This window comes from Trichosurus vulpecula, chromosome 7, assembly GCF_011100635.1.
Source record: "Trichosurus vulpecula isolate mTriVul1 chromosome 7, mTriVul1.pri, whole genome shotgun sequence".
Taxonomy (NCBI): domain Eukaryota; kingdom Metazoa; phylum Chordata; class Mammalia; order Diprotodontia; family Phalangeridae; genus Trichosurus; species Trichosurus vulpecula.
In genome coordinates this window covers 97,613,957-97,631,282 of record NC_050579.1, presented here as the reverse complement: position 1 = coordinate 97,631,282, position 17,326 = coordinate 97,613,957, and the positions used below count along the sequence as shown (strand labels likewise).

The 17,326-nt window shown below is 40.2% G+C and overlaps 1 protein-coding gene across 3 annotated transcripts in view; it reads left to right on the top strand.

Moving 5' to 3' along the window:
• Positions 1-17,326, top strand: part of ZDHHC14 (zinc finger DHHC-type palmitoyltransferase 14) — a 321,372-nt gene that overhangs the window by 184,193 nt on the left and 119,853 nt on the right. For 2 of the 3 annotated variants that reach the window (XM_036768474.1, XM_036768473.1), the window contains exon 2: positions 8,060-8,220. In XM_036768474.1, the coding sequence (XP_036624369.1) occupies positions 8,060-8,220 (161 nt within the window). Of the gene's footprint in view, positions 1-8,059; positions 8,233-17,326 lie in introns of all 3 variants that reach the window. The other variant, XM_036768472.1, reaches the window with a different exon arrangement.

The window sequence follows — 17,326 nt, the reverse complement described above, 5'->3', positions numbered from 1 at the left end:
CCTTGAGGTCAGGTAGTATCTCCACAATTTTTGCTTTGTCAGTGTGGGGCAACCTTACTATCCCTGGATATTTTTCTTAGCCTTACAGGGTGGGAATTTACCTGACCTAGTTTTGTCAAGGTAATTCACCATGCTCCGGTATCAAGAAGGAAGGTATGATTAGCAGTGTCAAGTGATACAGGGAGGTCAAGGAGCATGAGGATGGATTAAAAGGCCATTGTATTTAGCATGAAGGAGGGCTTAAGTGACCTTGGAGAAAATTGTTAGCACAGAGACAGATTCAGTGAGTTGGGGAATAAGTGGAATGGTAAGGAAGTAGAGGCTGAAACTATAGACTTTTCTTTCTAGGAGTTTGGAAGCAGATGGGGGGAAGCAAGAAACTGGATGATATCCCAAGGTGATGACCAAGCCAAAGGAAGAGCTTGAGCTTTTTTTTTAAAGATACAGGACACTTGAGAATGTGTATAGACTAAAGGAATCCGTAGGGAAAGAGACTGAAGATGCATTGAGAAATATGGAATGATTGATGGAGCAAGATCACAGATGAGATGAGAACGATTTCATTGCTTCATTCATTCCATGTGTCTACTGAGTACATACAATGTACTAGGGATTGTGAGAACTATACAGAAGAGTAAAGCATAGCCCTTCTCCCAAAGAAATTAAAGCAGTCTGCAAAATGCATTTCAGATGCAGTGCTCCTAAATGATACCTTGTACTGGGAAGAACAAGACTGAATCTCAACTTGATGGAGATTAGAATTGCCTCTTCTGTGTAAACCAGGCAGTTACCTAAGTACTGAAATTTCAGAGTAGGTATCTGAAACAGACAGTATAAAAGGGCAAAGTGTTGGGCCCAGAGTTGAATGGAAGGAAGAGAAACAGGTTGGATTACTTTCAGGAAATTGCAAAGCTCCTTCATTGACCTCAAACTTACCATGAAAGCAAATATCCATATTTTCAATTCTACCAATGTTGCTGTATGACGGTTAGACATGGGATACAGCTACTTCTGAAGATGGGTAGGTGTAGATGGACTGACCTTGGCAGCATGTGATTGTGGCATCCTGGTAGACTAGATAGAGTGCTGGACTGCAAATCCTCCTTCAAACACTTGCCAGCTCTGTGACCATGGACAAGTTATTTAGCCTCTCTCAGCCTCAGTTTTCTCATCTGTAAAATGAGGAATGATAATAATAGTACCTACCTCTCAGAACTGTTGTCAGGATCAAATGGTATGATAAATAGAAGGCACTTTGCAAACCTTAATGTAAATGTTTCCCATTTTTAAATTTTTTTTCATATTTTATTATTTAATATTTTAGTTTTCAACATTGATTTCCACAAGATTTTGAGTTACAAATTTTCTACCCATTTCTACCCTCCCTCCATTCCAAGATGGCATATATTCTGATTGCCCCATTCCCCAGCCAGCCCTCCCTTCTGTCACCCCCATCCCCTTTCCCCTTATTTTGTTGTAGGGCAGGACAGATTTCTATACCCCATTCCATATATATCTTATTTCCCAGTTGCATGCAAAAACATCTTTTTTTTTAGCATCTGTTTTTAAAACTTTGAGTTCCAAATTCTCTCCCCTCTTCCCTTCCCACCCACCCTCCCTAAGAAGGCAAGCAATTCAACATAGGCCACACATGTATCATTATGTAAAACACTTCCACAATAATCATATTGTGAAAGACTAACTATATTCACCTCCATCCTATCCTGTCCCCTTTTATTCAGTTTTCTCCCTTGATCCTGTCCCTTTTCCAAAATGTTTGCTTTTGATTACCTCCTCCCCCATCTGCCCTCCCTTCTATCATCCCCCTTTTTATCCTCTTCCCCCTACTTTCCTGTGGGGTAAGATACCCAATTGAGTGTGTATGTTATTCCCTCCTCAGGTCAAATCCGATGAGAGCAAGATTCACTCATCCCCCCCCCCCCACCTGCTCCCTCTTCCTTCCCAACAGAACTGCTTTTTCATGCCGCTTTTATGTGAGATAACTTACAACTGTTCCATCATTCCTTTTCTCTCTCTCAATATATTCCTCTCTCACCCTTTAATTTAATTTTATTTTTTTAGATATCATCCCTTCATGTTCAATTCACCCTATGCCCTCTGTCTATATATGTATATTCCCTTCAACTACCCTAATACTGAGAAAGGTCTCATGAATTACACCCATCATCTTTCCATGTAGGAATGTAAACAAAACAATTCAACTTCAGTAAGTCCATTATGATTTCTCTTTCTTGTTTACCTTTTCATGCTTCTCTTGATTCTTGTATTTGAAAGTCAAATTTTCTATTCAGCTCTGGTCTTTTCATTGAGAAAGCTTGAAAGTCCTCCATTTTCTTGAAAGTCCATATTTTGCCTTGGAGCATGATACTCAGTTTTACTGGGTAGGTTATTCTTGGTTTTAATCCTAGCTCCTTTGACCTCCAGAATATCATATTCCAAGCCCTTCGATCCCCTAATGTAGAAGCTGCTAGATCTTGTGTTATCCTGATTGTGTTTCCACAATACTCAAATTGTTTCTTTCTGGCTGCTTGCATTATTTTCTCCTTTACCTGGGAACTCTGGAATTTGGCAACAATATTCCTACGAGTTTTCTTTTGGGGATCTTTTTCAAGTGATGATGGGTGGATTCTTTCAATTTCTATTTTGCCCTGTGGCTCTAGAATATCAAGGCAGTTTTCCTTGATAATTTCTTGAAAGATGATGTCTAGGTTCTTTTTTTGATCATGGCTTTCAGGTATTCCAAAAAATTTTTAATTATCTCTCCTTGATTTATTTTCCAGTTAAGTGGGTTTTCCAATAAGATATTTCACATTGTCTTCCATTTTTTCATTCCTTTGGTTCTGTTTTATAGTATCTTGATTTCTCGTAAAGTCACTAGCTTCTACTTGCTCCAGTCTAATTTTTAAGGTGGTATTTTCTTCAATGGTCTTTTGGACCTCCTTTTCCATTTGGCTAATTCTGCCTTTCAAGGCATTCTTCTCCTCATTGGCTTTTTGGAGCTCTTTTGACATTTGGGTTAGTCTATTTTTTAAGATGTTATTTTCTTCAGTATTTTTTAGGTCTCCTTTAGCAAGTGGTTGACTTGTTTTTCATGGTTTTCTTGCATCACTCTCATTTCTCTTCCCAATTTTTCCTCTACTTCTCTAACTTGCTTTTCCAAATCCTTTTTGAGCTCTTCCAAGGCCTGAGCCCAATTCATATTTTCTTGGAGGCTTTTGATGTAGGCTCTTTGACTTTGTTGATTTCTTCTGGCTGTATATTTTGATCTTCTTTATCATCAAAAAAAAGATTGTAGAGTCTGAATCCGAGTCTGAGTGTGAGTCCTTTTTCACTGCCTGTTCATGCTCCCAGCCAACTACTTGACCTTTGAGCTTTTTGTCAGGGTATGACTGCTTGCAGAGTAGAGAGTACTTTGTCCCAAGCTTTACAGGCTGTGCTGCTGTTTTCAGAGCTAATTCTACTCCACCATCACCACAAGCTCTACTACAGCAGTACTCCTTCTCCCCCAAGAACTGCCAACTAGGACCGTGATCCAGATCCAAGTAGGGCACAGCAAGAGAACCTGCTTCTGTGCCCACAAAGTGCTCCTTGCACTCCCACTCCAATCTACCAATCTTCCCGCCATGTGAGCCAAGGACTCTGGAAGCAGCTGAAGCTGAAATGTTTCCTATTATTGTTGTTGTGTTGTTATTATCTGCATTATTGGAGGGAACTCCTGCATAAAAATGATCACAAATCCATTTGCTTATCTGTGCCCCTAACTCCTCAATGTTCTTTTCCTACTGTTTGCTGATGCCTGAAATTCCAAAATGAGAGATTAATTTCTTTGCCTTAACACTTACTCACCTGTTAAGGTGCTTAAGAGCAATATGGTCAGTGTTAACATTTCCTTATGCCTTTAGTGTACATGTATTGATCAGGTCATCTCCTGAGAAGGCACTTTTTTGTTAGGAAAAAGGCAGTATGAGGGAAGTGAGTGAGTGAAAGGAAAGGGCAAGGACACCAGTGAGGGTAGAAAAGAAGGGGCTGAAGGAGGGGAGGCTGGTGGCACTGCCCAGCTCCAGAATTTTTCCCCAAGTTTGGCCCTACTGGAATACCAATGCTTTCTCCCATTTCGTGATAGTCCAAGTAGTTCTGGGTAGCAGAGCTTTTCTAGCTGACGCCATATTATTCAGAAGCTGGAAGTCCATTCAGGAGCTACAGCAATTAGAGGAATTTCTTTTCCCAGGACTATTTTTTTGTGTGTGTGGATCCAGCTGTGTTTATGGTGTTTTAGCAGCTGAAGAAATTAAAGCTTTTAATTTCCCAATAAAACAGATCTTTATGTCTCTTCATTGTCTCTTCTTTGACAGGGTCTTTGCTTTTCCACCCTAATATATACACCTCCCACCCATGTATCATTCAGGCACTAAACCTGCAGCTTATCTAAATTTAAGGGGAAGGATTTTCCCATCCTGTCTTTGTCTGCTATAAAGGAATGGGATTATTTGTAAAATACTCATTCTTACTGTGTGATAATTTTCAAATTTCCCTCCATTAAGTCTCTACCCCTTTAAACATCTATTCAAGGCTATTTGAGTACAACTGTTGGCAATTGTTGACATGTTTGCCAAGTGCCTGCTCTCTGAAGGGACTGAGGCAGCTCATTGTAGAAATTTAGCCTTCTGTGTTAGGGTGGCATCTGAACAAAAATCTCCAGACTTATCAGTGACACAAGATGTCAGAAAAGCAATATGGAACAATGAGGTTTTATAAATCAATCTGTCAATCAACAGATATTTGTTAATAATTATGTGCTAGGCACTAAGCTACACACTAGGGATACCATTAGAAAAATGAGACTGCCCTCACTTCCTGGAGCTTATATTCTACTAGGGAGAATTCAGTGAATATAATGTTACTTTAATGGGAATGTTAATTACATAAAATGAAGGTGGCTAAAGATTTCAGTGATCCTCTGAAGCTTTTGATGCATTTTTAGGGGTGGGATTTTTCTGTATCATAAATTCACTATTGAATAGAAGAAATATAGGACATTGGTATATTTTGTGTAGTAGTACATCATGGAGGCAGCATGGCCTGGCAGAAAGAACAATGGACTGGATTTCATCGGCATTAAATTTGGATCCCTGATCTTTCCCGAAGCCAGCTGTTACAAAAACCTGGACAAGAAATAGGCCCAGAGAGTGGAATGTAAGCACCTCAAGACTGTCTTACTTTTATCTTTCTATGCCTAGCACCCAGGACAGTCCCTGGCATGTAGTGTTATCCGTGTTGTTAAGCCATTTTTCAGTCCTGCCCAACCCTCTGTGACCCCATTCAGAGTTTTCTTGGCAAAGATACTGGAGTCGTTTGCCATTTCCTTCTCCAGCTCATTTTACAGATGAGGAAACTGAGGCAGACAGAGTTAAGTGACTTGTCCAGGGTCACACAGATAGTAAGCGTTGGAGGACCGATTTGAACTTAGGTCTTCCTGACTTCAGGCCACCTATCTATCGCACCACTTAGCTGCTCTTCCTGCCCTACCCCCCTTTCAAAAAAAATTCTTCGTTGTGCAATAAATGCTTGTTTTTTTTTATTTGAGGGCTTTTAACTAGAGCTGGTACTGCACGTACGTGGGCTCATAGATCACAGTCCTTGCAGCTAGAAGTATATTAATGAGTTTTTGATGTGTTGCTGTTTGAGGAAACCTGAGGTACTTCTCGTTGAGCGTGATGAATAGTGCCCTTCCACATCTGAGGAGTTATTTGGGCTAAAAGAAGCATTGCTAGTAGCATATAAGATGCTCCAGGACAAGGACTGATTCCTTTTTGTCTTTGAATCCCCCTAGTGCAGTGCCTTACATATAGCAGGCTCTTCATAGGTACTAATTGCATTGAATAATGTACTGAATGATTATTTTGAAAGCAGGTTTCTTATAAGCCACCTCTGATGATTGTTTTTTCTCCCTTAGCAACTTCCTTCCTATTTTGTGGATACTTTTCTTTCTATTTTCCCAAAATTCAGTTTCCTTAATTGGGGTCCCTGGAAATGTTTATAAGTGGTTTAAGTGTATACAGAATGGTAGTTGTTCAGTCATGTCTGACTCTTTGTGACTCCAGTTTGGAGTTTTCTTGGCAAAGATACACGAGTGGTTTGGCATTTCCTTCTCCAACTCATTTTGCAGTTGAGGAAACTGAGACAAACAGGGTTAAGTGACTTACCCAGGGTCACACAGCTAGTAAGTATCTGAGGTTGGATTTGAACTCAGGAAGATAAGTCTTCCTGATTCCAAGTTCAGTGTTCTATCCGCTGCACCACCTAGCTGCCCAAGGACAGTCATATGATGAAGCAATGAAGGCATCTATTCTATTAGTATTAGTCATGTATCCTATGACAATAAGCACTGACCTCTATAGCCCTATCAGAGGTCCATGAAATGGTGGTCTCAGTGTTTCCCCTCTAGTTATTTTTCCCCTCTAGTTATTTATTGAAAGAGGTGAGCTAGATAATAACAAGATCTAATTAAGCACTTTCCTTCTAACAATCCAGTGAGGTGAATAGTTTATGTATCATTTTACAGATGAAGAAACTGAGGCCCAGAGATGTTAAGTGACTTGTCCGTGGTCACACAGTCTGAGACGGGATTCTAACCCAAATCTCCCGACTCTTGGTCCTTTGTTCTTCCCTTTATTGCACCTCAGGGCCATTCAGGCTTTAACATTTTATGATTCTACTTTGTTGCCTCTAAGCTCGGTGGTAATTAAATATGATGACAGTGACGCAGAAAAGATCTTGATCTTCATGCAGTTCCCTTGGGATCTGTTCTAGCTACTCCAGGCCACCAGGAGAGCTAGGTGGAACAGTGGTAGAGCCCTGGGGTTTGGAACCAGAAGGACTCATTTTCATGAATTCAAATCTAGCCTCAGACACTTACTAGCTGTGTGACCCTGAGCAAGTCACTTAACACTGTTTACCTCAGTTTCTTCATCTGTAAAATGAGCTGAAGGAAAATGGCAAACCACTCTAGCATCTTTGCCAAGAATACCCCAAATGGGGGGGTCACAAAAAGTCAGACATGATTGAAAAACGATTGAACAACCACCAGTACCATTATAACCTCTGTCCCTTACTCAGCAGGTTTATTGAATGAGTCAGGGTACAGTTGTTTGAAACTGAATTAAAGTCCCTGAAGCAGTAGCCTGAATGTCAGAAACTGATACCTGGTTGATTCAGGCCTGTAGCGTATAACACATTCACCTTTCCCTATCTCATCACACGATTGCCAGGAATAATCAGTGAATTAGAGTTTGTAGAATTTAAGTAAAGGGGAGATTTTAAAAACGCCAAAAGCTAGGGTGGCAATATTCTTGTGGTAACTCAAATGCCTTGTGAGCATGAAAACAAGTTAAGTGTGTTCTATCTGCAGAAATCCTTGAGTCCCTCTCCTGAAAATGGAATGTGATTTCATTTGCATAGCTCATTAACCTCCTTTGGATAGGTTAACTCCAAAATATTGGCAAGGTTTTCCAGGCTTTGGAGTACAGATTTACATTTTTCAGCATTTTGTCCCTGCTGAATGTCACTGTGCCGTCGGACAAAGTTGAGCATTAACTGGGGAAGGGAAAGCTTGGGCCTGTTTTGAGATATCCTATGTCTATGTCTTATGGAGTTCAAGAGAGGGGAAAAGATTAGAAGGATGTGTGGATTTTTGATCTATACCAACCATGTGCCTTTGTAAACATGATATTAATTGAAGATTGTATATCTAAAGAGGCTCATTTTCATTCTTTCTTGAGCTTCTTTCCCAACAAATGCAATGGGGGAAGACTGGCTTTGGCATTGATAAATTGTGGCAAGAGGGCAAAATTTTCCAGAAGAAAATTTATATTCCGTACTGTTAGACTCTTATTGTAGATGAAATTTTAATGGAAATCAATTTTCCTTCTCTAGATAAGCCTCTAACTTCTCAGGAAATGCAGGCTGCCTTGCTGTTGATAACTAACAGTACTTTTTTATTTCTTCCCTCCTTCCCTCTCTCAATACCTGCTACTGGCAGCTGTCCGTATTTAGCCGTGAAAATCACTCCAGCTATCCCTGTGGTTGGCGGGATTCTATTCTTCTTCGTGATGGGTACCCTGCTTCGAACAAGCTTCAGTGATCCTGGAGTACTACCCCGAGCAACGCCAGATGAAGCTGCTGACCTGGAAAGGCAAATAGGTAACGCCGAAGGTCTGTCCTTACCCTTTCGATCACTTGCCAACTCATGTTTCCTTCCTTCCTGGTATGGAAGAAACTGACTCAGACCTTCAAGTAGAGAGGGCAGGAAGTATTCCCAGCTTTGATGGGGAAGCTTATAATGGAGTAGCATGAGACCTTCAAGCACCAGGCAACTAGAGACAGAATAGGAGGTGGGCATTTGTGGTGAGAGGTAAGGTGATGTGACTGGTGTAAAATACAAGAATAGATGATACCGTGGAAGCTCCTGAGGCTGATACAACTTTAGGTGGTGTTCATGATCCCAATATCTCAATTTATTTTACCCAGTAAATTTTTGTTCATTTGAAAAGGTATGAGAGAAAAAAAGAAGACCATAAGTTTTAGGGTTGGACCCTTCCCTTCACCCTCTAGCCCATTTGATAAATGAGAAAACTGAGTCCCAGATGGGTGAAGTGACCTTGTCCGTGGTTACCTCAAGGAGTAAATAGCAGATCTGGACTTTTAAAAAAGGAGATATAGCTTAAGCCAAGTCTTCTTGCCATTTATACCATCCTTTGCCTGCCTCGCTTTTAAAAACAAAATACTCATGACAGAAGACTTTCTTGACTCCAAGCTTTGTAGATGCTCTCTCTCTCTCTCTCTCTCTCTCTCTCTCTCTCACACACACACACACACACACACACACACACACACACACACACAAAATGTCATTCAGTGTTGGCTGGGCCAAATGCCTTAGAACAAACAACTGCCCAACTTCCTCTGGAAAAGAGTCAATAGTGAAAGGAGAAAAACACAAAGTTGCTGCTCCCTGATATTTCTCTCATTTTCGTTGTAAGGTCTTGATTTTCCATATAGAAAAAAAACAAAAAACATTATTCTTTTAACTATTGTACTCATCCAAACTGGGCTTCATAATTTCCTTTTATTAGTGACCAAATTAACTACACCAAAATATTTCATTGCTATTTATGAACTAACTGACTAGCCTCCCCTTGTCTTAGGGTAGGCTTTGAGTATTGGGTTAAAGTCCTAAGCAACCTTTGTGTTTGTTGGGAAATGAATTTCAGTCAATAAAATGTGAAGTTCTTTGAAATTCTGACCCCCCACAGATTAAACTGAAGGGGAACAATGACCTAGGCTTTATTCTTTCTTATCTTCTGCCTTAAATAGAGAAACTGACACTTGGAAATTTGTAAATGTACTCTGGCAAACTTGAAAATCTGATGAAGGTGACTAAAGAACTGCCTTGAATCATGGAAAGTGTTAAGATAAAGTCATGGTTTGAAAAAAAGTTATTAAAATATTTCTCTATCTTTATTTCTATTACTGAACATCCCTCTTCAGTCATGGCTATAACCAGAAATAGATTGCTTTCATCTTTGCCTTTTTGTAGCCACAGTAGGCATAGTCAACAGCTGAGAGCAAAATTTGGCCTCTGGTAGTTGTAATGGTTTGTACCTTGAGTACAGATAGTCCTGACTTTTTTTCTCTCAATTTCTACCTCTAACCCAATATAATCCCCTTTCCTCCACTGTCATTCATGCAACAAACATTTATTAATCTCTTATTATGTATAGTATACTATACTAAGCACTGAGGAAGATACAAAGATAACTAAAGCCCCTAGTATTTACCATGTATTATTTTATATCATAGCTCTCCATCATTCCATAATTCCACCATTCTAACTGTGGGACCAGCCCATGTTCTCTCCTTGTCAAACAATTCCTTGATGGTGGTCCTTTATGCCACACCCCTTTCTCCTCATCCTTTCCCTGAAATCTTACCCTTCTTCAGATAGTAAAGAAGTACTTTCTTCAGAAGTAAAGAAAAAATTGTTTTTTTCATTTAAATTGGATAGGCCACTAGTAGCACTTCCCCAAACAAGTATGTATCTTAAAATCACATCTGTCTATTTTTACAAGTACCGTACCCATCTTTTCATATGCCCACAGCTTCTACAGCTTCTTCCTAATTTCATCAGTTTGGAGATTCCCTTCACTGGGGGCTCCTTCCACCAATCAGATGGACACCATGTATAATTTGGTGTATAAGTCATAGGAGTTGCCTGAGACAGATAAAGGATGTAATTTTTCCAAACCCTCTGGGAAGTGTCATAGCCAGGATTTAAACTCAGCTTTTCCTTACTCCAAGTCCAGCTACTTCTGGGTTAAGGGAAGATCTTTTATATACTACCCCTCATATCCATTTGTGAAGTTCTTGAAATCCATGACAAAAAGGCCATGTGGGGGCAGCTAAGTGGCACAAGGAGTAAAGCACCAGCCCTGGAGTCAGGGGGACCTGAGTTCAAATCCGGCCTCAGACACTTGACACACTTACTAGCTTGTGACCTTGGGCAAGTCACTTAACCCCGATTGCCTGCCCTTCCCCCCTCCAAAACACACAAAAAACAAACAAACAAATAAGAGGCCATGTTGCAGACTGAGCTGGATTTCCAAAAGTGGTGTTAGAGATGGTAATGATAGTTTTGCTATGATCCATCTACCCTCTGGCCTGGTCCTCCTTTTGATTAAAATGGCAATGTATGATCGATACCTGTTAGCTTATGGTATATTTTTAAGGAAAAAAAGGGAAAGAAAAAAAAGTGTCCCCTATTTAAAAAAGGGGACAGCTAGATGGCACAGAGAATAGAGCACTAGCTCTGTAGTTAGGAGGACCTGAGTTCAAATGTGACCTCAGACACTTACTAGCTGTGTGACCCTGGGCAGGTCACTTAACCCCAATTGCCTCAAAAAAAAAAAAACCAAACAACAAATCCGACTCCCTTGATTTTACACACATGCGCATGTGCTCATGCATATACATGCGCGCACACACACACACGTGTACAGTTGCCTGTGAAAACCTACCAAAATGTAACAAAAAAGAAGACCCAAAATTTATTCAATTTCTTTTAGGACCACTACTGCTTATTTCCCTTAAATCTGATACCATCTTACCATTAGAAACTTTTTGTTTGTTTTGTGAGGGGGGGGAAAAGAAGTGTAGACACCTGGCTATGCAGCTCACAGTTAGTTTGCACGGCTAGGCTAATGGTTCAGCTGTGGGTCTTCTTGGATACCATGAAGCTTCAGAAAATAAGATTGTGCTTGAGTGAAATCTTAGCAAATTTGTTGTCTACTATGCAGCTCAAGGAGCAAAACTGAAAAGTTAGGTATGGGATGTAATTTTTATTAGGGTTGTTATTCGTTCTAGTGTTGAATTTTAGTATCTTTTACAGCATCCTTAGGCAGTGGCCTCAGATAGGGGCCAGCTAGCAGTCAGAATAATCTCTTGAGCATCTGCCAAGGATCAGACAGCTCCCTGCTTTCAGAGACTTGTGGAGAGGAGTAGGTGGCAGGGGGAAGGGCACCGATGTCTCAGATTCTGTCACACTTGCTTGAAATGCCTTAAGAACTACTCTTTGTTCTAACCATACTTTGCTAAGTGGCTTGTTTCAGTGTGTAATCGTTCATTTGCAGAGATAATTTCAGTGTCTCAGACTCCTGCTAGGCCCTCATGCTGCATTGAAAATTGGACTGCAGCTTGCGGGGCCCAACACTCCCCCTTTCTACCCCACTCCCCAGAGCCGTCTTCCCACCTGGGACCTATTTTGATTCTGTCGTGTTCTTTTGGGGAGACTTTTTTCCCTTTCCCTGAATCAATATAAGCATTTTCCTTCCTTCTTCATCCTCCTTTATCTGGAATAAAGGGAATCACCGTGTGAGGCATCCTTCTACTAATGCAGATCGTAACGCCTCTTAGAGAAATGGTGATTAGACATGCTAGGCCCATGCTCAAAGACTCTCCAGTTTATCCTTCCCACCCCCACCATTATTTGGAGAAAGTTTTCCTAGACATTGCCGGAGACTGGAAAATCGCCTTACCCCTCCCCTCTGCCTGACCCGCGCCCTCTCCCTTCGCCAGCTTTCATTTCTCGCTTAGCTCTCATTTCCTGGCTAACTCTCGTTTCTGGGATATGACGCAGGCCTGCGTCCAATGCATAGCCACCCCTCTGGGGACGTGGCATTCTGATAACATGCTCATAAAAACCCTTACCAGGAACAATAAAGAGAGACATTTTTTACACCAGTAATGCGTCTAGTCTCCTTCCTCTCCGTGATCCCGTTCCCGAGCCTCTTGGCCCTTTAGAGCCATTAGGTTCCCCTCGAGCCTAGCTCCCCCGGCACTCTCCAGCTTCGCTGACCCACGATTGTGTGACCTGCGGGCCAGGTCACTTGGCGCCCAACGTGGGGCCTCGAACGCTGGACAGTGACCCGATAGACGCCCCCGCCCCGACTCGTCCGGACTCCGAAAACCCCCTTAAGGTAAGTGTTCGCGTCTATCGACATCATGGGATCACAACTATCCAAAGAACAGGTTTTTGTTAAAGATTTAAAACAAAGCTAGCGAAGGGAGAGGGCGCGGGTCAGGCAGAGGGGAGGGGTAAGGCGATTTTCCAGTCTCCGGCAAGACATAGTTAAAGCATCAGATCGTGAACCCCTAGAAGGTAAGGGCTGTCTTTTGTCTCTTTTTGTATCCGTAGCACTTAGCACAGTGCCTAGCACATAGTAGGTTCTTGTTGTTGTTCGGTCCAGTCTGATTCGTTGTGATACCATTTGGAGTTTTCTTGATACTGATTTGCCATTTCTTCTCCAGGTCATTTTACAGATAAGGAAACTGAGACAAATAGGGTTAAGCGATTTGCCCAGGGTCCTAGTTAACAAATGTCTGAGGCCAGATTTGAACTCAAGAAGAGGCGTCTTCCTGACTTCAATCCACTGGGCCACCTAAGTAGGTGCTTAAAAATACTTATCGACTGACTGATGGATTGTCGACGTGCTCAGTTGTTGAAAGTAAAGCCACCAGCCACTTTTTCGTGGAAAGAACCTGACCTGATCTGTGTTTCTAGTTCCTTTAGGCTGGTTCTTTACATTGTGATGTGCCAATGTTAACAAATGGTGATGACCTTGAATGCCACAGTCATGATTTGTCATGTGACTTTAGGCTCAAGTTTGTCCACTTTCCCACCTTGGTTCAAAGTAGCTCTGTGAGTCTTAATGCTCAAAAAGAGTTTTGATGATGACATCAAAAGTGTTAGAGGTGTACTTTTCATTACGGTATGACCTTATTAATCTAATTAATTAATGAAACCTTATTAATTCAGACCTTATTTTTAGACTTTGTGATCATGCAGACAGGGGCTGCAGTTTTCTGTTGCAAACCCTTTATTCATAGCCAATGCAAATGAACAGTCCAAACAAGACTGAAGAAGAGGTAATTTCAGGTAATTAAAAGAAAGACTTTCTTTGGGGAGGGAGGGAGAAGCAGAATTTAGAACTCAAAACTTTAAAAAAATGTTTAAAATTATTTTAATACGTAATGGGGAAAATACAAAATATTATTTAAAATAGTAATAAAAAATTTAATGCCCCAAAGCTCTGTTAAAGTATCTCAAAGTCCTCTCGGGCTTTTCCCTCTCTCTCACTATCCGTAATAATCAGCTACCAAATTTTGTCTGTGTCACCTCTCCAACATCTCTAGTGCTACCTAGCTATCCCCACCCCCCGCTTTTTTAATATTGGAAACTCCTTTTTTTCTTTCCTTTTTAAAAAATATACTGTAATCTAACAGGCATTGATCATACATTACCATTTTGTTCAGAAGGAGGACCAGGCAAGAGGGTAGATGGATCACAGCAAAACTATCATCACCATCTTTAACACCACTATTGGAAAGCCAGCTCAGACTGGCACATGGCATTTTAGCTGCCGAAACAACCTTCTCAAAGCCCAGGTAACTGTGTCATCTTTTGCTCAAAAACTGCCAGTTGTTCCCCATTTCCTCAAGGATAAAATACCAGTTGCTTAGCCGAGCCTTTTAACCCTTCACATTCTGGTCTAGCCTTCCTTTCTAGGTCGATTGTACATTATTCTCTTTTATATATTCTATGTTCCAGCTATACTGGCTTACTTGTTCTTCACTGAACTTGGTACTCCATTTTCTACCTCAATGGTTTTTTTTTAAATAGTTTTTCCTTATTGCTGGAAAAGAACTCCTTTCTTATGTCTCTGCCTCCTAAAACACCTAGCCTCCTTTGAGGCTAAATTCATATGCTACTTTCTATGGGAAACCTTTCCTTATTTCCTTAGTAAAGATTTCTCTTTTGTCCTTAAATTATAACTTATATAGTTATCTATTTACATTCTTTTTTTATTTGATCTTTGTATCGCCAATGCCTACCTCAGTGCGTTGCACGTAGTAGGCCCTTAACAAATGCTCATTGGACTGACTTGGAGTCTAACCTGATCTATTCCCTGTTTTTTTCAGACTGCTGGTTGGGTGGCAATTCTTTATGTGGGCATTGAGTGACATACTAGGTTTCCAGTTTGGTTTCTCTTTCACTTGAATCAATTCTCTCAACAATTTCTACTGATTCAAAAGAAAAAAAAATTATCTCTGGCCTTCCTTGTTTAGAGGGAATATTTCTAAGTTTGGAGATCTAAGTGGGTGGAGAAGAAATTTTCTGGGAAATTCCAAACAACCTAATTCCCTGCCCAAGCTGTTTGAGGACCTACTGGCATTTGGCCCAGCGAGCATACTTCTTTTATTCAATGAGGTTTTTGAAGGCGCTGAGGTTAAGAAATAGTGTGGGTCTAAGAGAAGCCAGAAATACCTTCAGCAAAACACACAGGCCAATAAAGAAGAGTACATCTTAATATTAAAGAAGTGACACACTAACTTTGTAGGTAATATAACTTAATTGCTCTGCTAAAGTCCTTCTCTAAGGCCTTATTGTGGAATAGAGGTAATCTTCAGCCCTTAAAGACTATACTGGTGAAATACAAGATCTAACAGGTCACATCAAGGTAGAAAGGCTTCAGAAATGATCATGGCTATGCACTCTGTATTTGTCATTCAAGGACCAGTCTAGCTAAGTTCCAAGAGTATCTTACCCAGAAGGTGGGCCACCAAGTGTGGATTTTTTTTTTTGGTCCACTATATGTCATAAAATTATTTACTGCAGCATGAAGGGGTGATGTGTGTTCCCCATCGTTTAAAAGAGGCCTCATCCTGATGGGATAGCAGATCCTTAAAGTATAATTATAAGTGATTCATATGGAGTTCACTGATGGCTGAGGCAGGATGTGCAATGAAACCCTCACACAAATGAAAGTTGACATCTTGGAATGTTAAAAGTCCTGATTGTCATTTAAAAATATACAACCCAGGAAGAGCCAGAAAATAGAAGTCATAACTCAAATTCATGATATATTTGGGAAATAACCACAAAACTTTTGAAAGTTCTAGTTTTCAGATGGGGCTAGGGAAGGTCGTAGTTTTTTTGTCTTGTTTTTTAGATTTGGACTTAAAGGGTATATGCATATATACATATGTGCACATGTTTTCAGGCATGTGTGTATACCTATGTGGTCCAGAAATTTTTATTGTAATCATTTCTAATCCTCTTCCCTTTAAAAATTAAAACCATAGGAATATATCATATGTTGAAATTAAAGCTAGTTGTTGGTACTGGCTTATTTGTTGTTTTTTTGGGTAAGGATAATTTGCCATGTAATGACTGGGGATGGAAACTTATGGTTATAGAAGCTTTATAATTAGTTTTGTTGAAGCACCTTCTATGTTTTAAAGGGCACCTTTTACTGATTTGCCTTTCTTATCTTCCAAATAACCTCATGAGGTAGATAGGTGACCAATATTTTTCTTACTCACATAGGAGGAGGAATAGAGGCACAGGGAGGTTATTCAGTTTGATAAGATTGCAGAATAAGTTGGTACTGGAGCTAAGAATAAAAATTTAGAATTCTTGATTCCGTTTATATTTTTGTAATTGGATGGGTTTCTCCTGAAAATTGGATCTTATTTTTCATTCATCTATTGTATATCTACATAAGCATGCCACAAGATGAATATGTATAATATGTATGTGTATAATTTTGAAAACATATCTGTAGAAAGATGATGGAGCCCCTTTAAACAATTATATCACTTCGTTTTGCACAAATGTTTCCTCCTTCTAGTAATTTTCATATGTTTAAAAAACTAATGAATCAGCAAAATGACGACATAAAGTAGGGGGTTAACAAGTTTTTGTATTGCCCATGAGCTAAGAATGGGTTTTGCATTTTTTTAAAATTTTATTTAAAAACCTAAGAACCATTCTTAGCTCAGGCAGTACAGAAACAGATGGCTGACTGGATTTGGCCTGAAGTCTGTAATTTGCTGACCTCAGACATAAAATTACAATGTAAATACTTGCCAAAGAATAGAAATCTATTCTAATAACTGTTACCATCATTGTTATCATCAGCAATAACAATTAGCATTTATTAAGCATCTACTATGTGCGAGGCACTGTCCTAAGGGCTGGGAATACAAAGAAGTGCAAAAACATGGTCCCTGCCCCGATGAAATTCACTTTCTAATGGGAGAGACAACATGCAAACAACTATACATATGGAAGATATATTTGGTATAAATGGATAATCTTAGGGGGAAAGAGCTTGTTGTCTATGGATGGGGTTTGAGGAGTGTTGGAAGAAATGATGACGGGAAAGGCCTCTTGCAGTGTGTGAGACTTACGACCATGAAAAGATGAAGAATTTTGACTGATGGTGAAAAACCTATGGTGAGGGAAAAGGTCAAATGGAATTACTGTAAGGAGAGTTTGTGGGGCACTAGGAGGGAGACTGAAGATTTTTTAAAATGTAGAAAATAAAAGGACCATAGAGTACAAGATTATGGCAGTTGTAACTAATGGGAAAATGTGTTAGGTTTTAACATACAAAATGTTTTGCGTTGGCGCCATTTCTAATGCTCCAGGATGGGAAAGCTCAGAATGAGAAGGGATCCTCAGCCCTACCCATGCTCTAACAAACGCTGAATAAAGTACCTTTCCTCTGTGCCCTATGGACAAACTCACTCGTTGATCGTTATACTGGTGCATTCCTCCCAGGCCATCACCATTCTCAATTTCTTTAACACTTTAACTCCTCTCCCTTTTTTCGAATGTTTAAGGCGGAGACTTTTCATGAAGTCTAATTTCCTATCTACAGTTGGCCTCCAAAATTCTCTCTCTAGA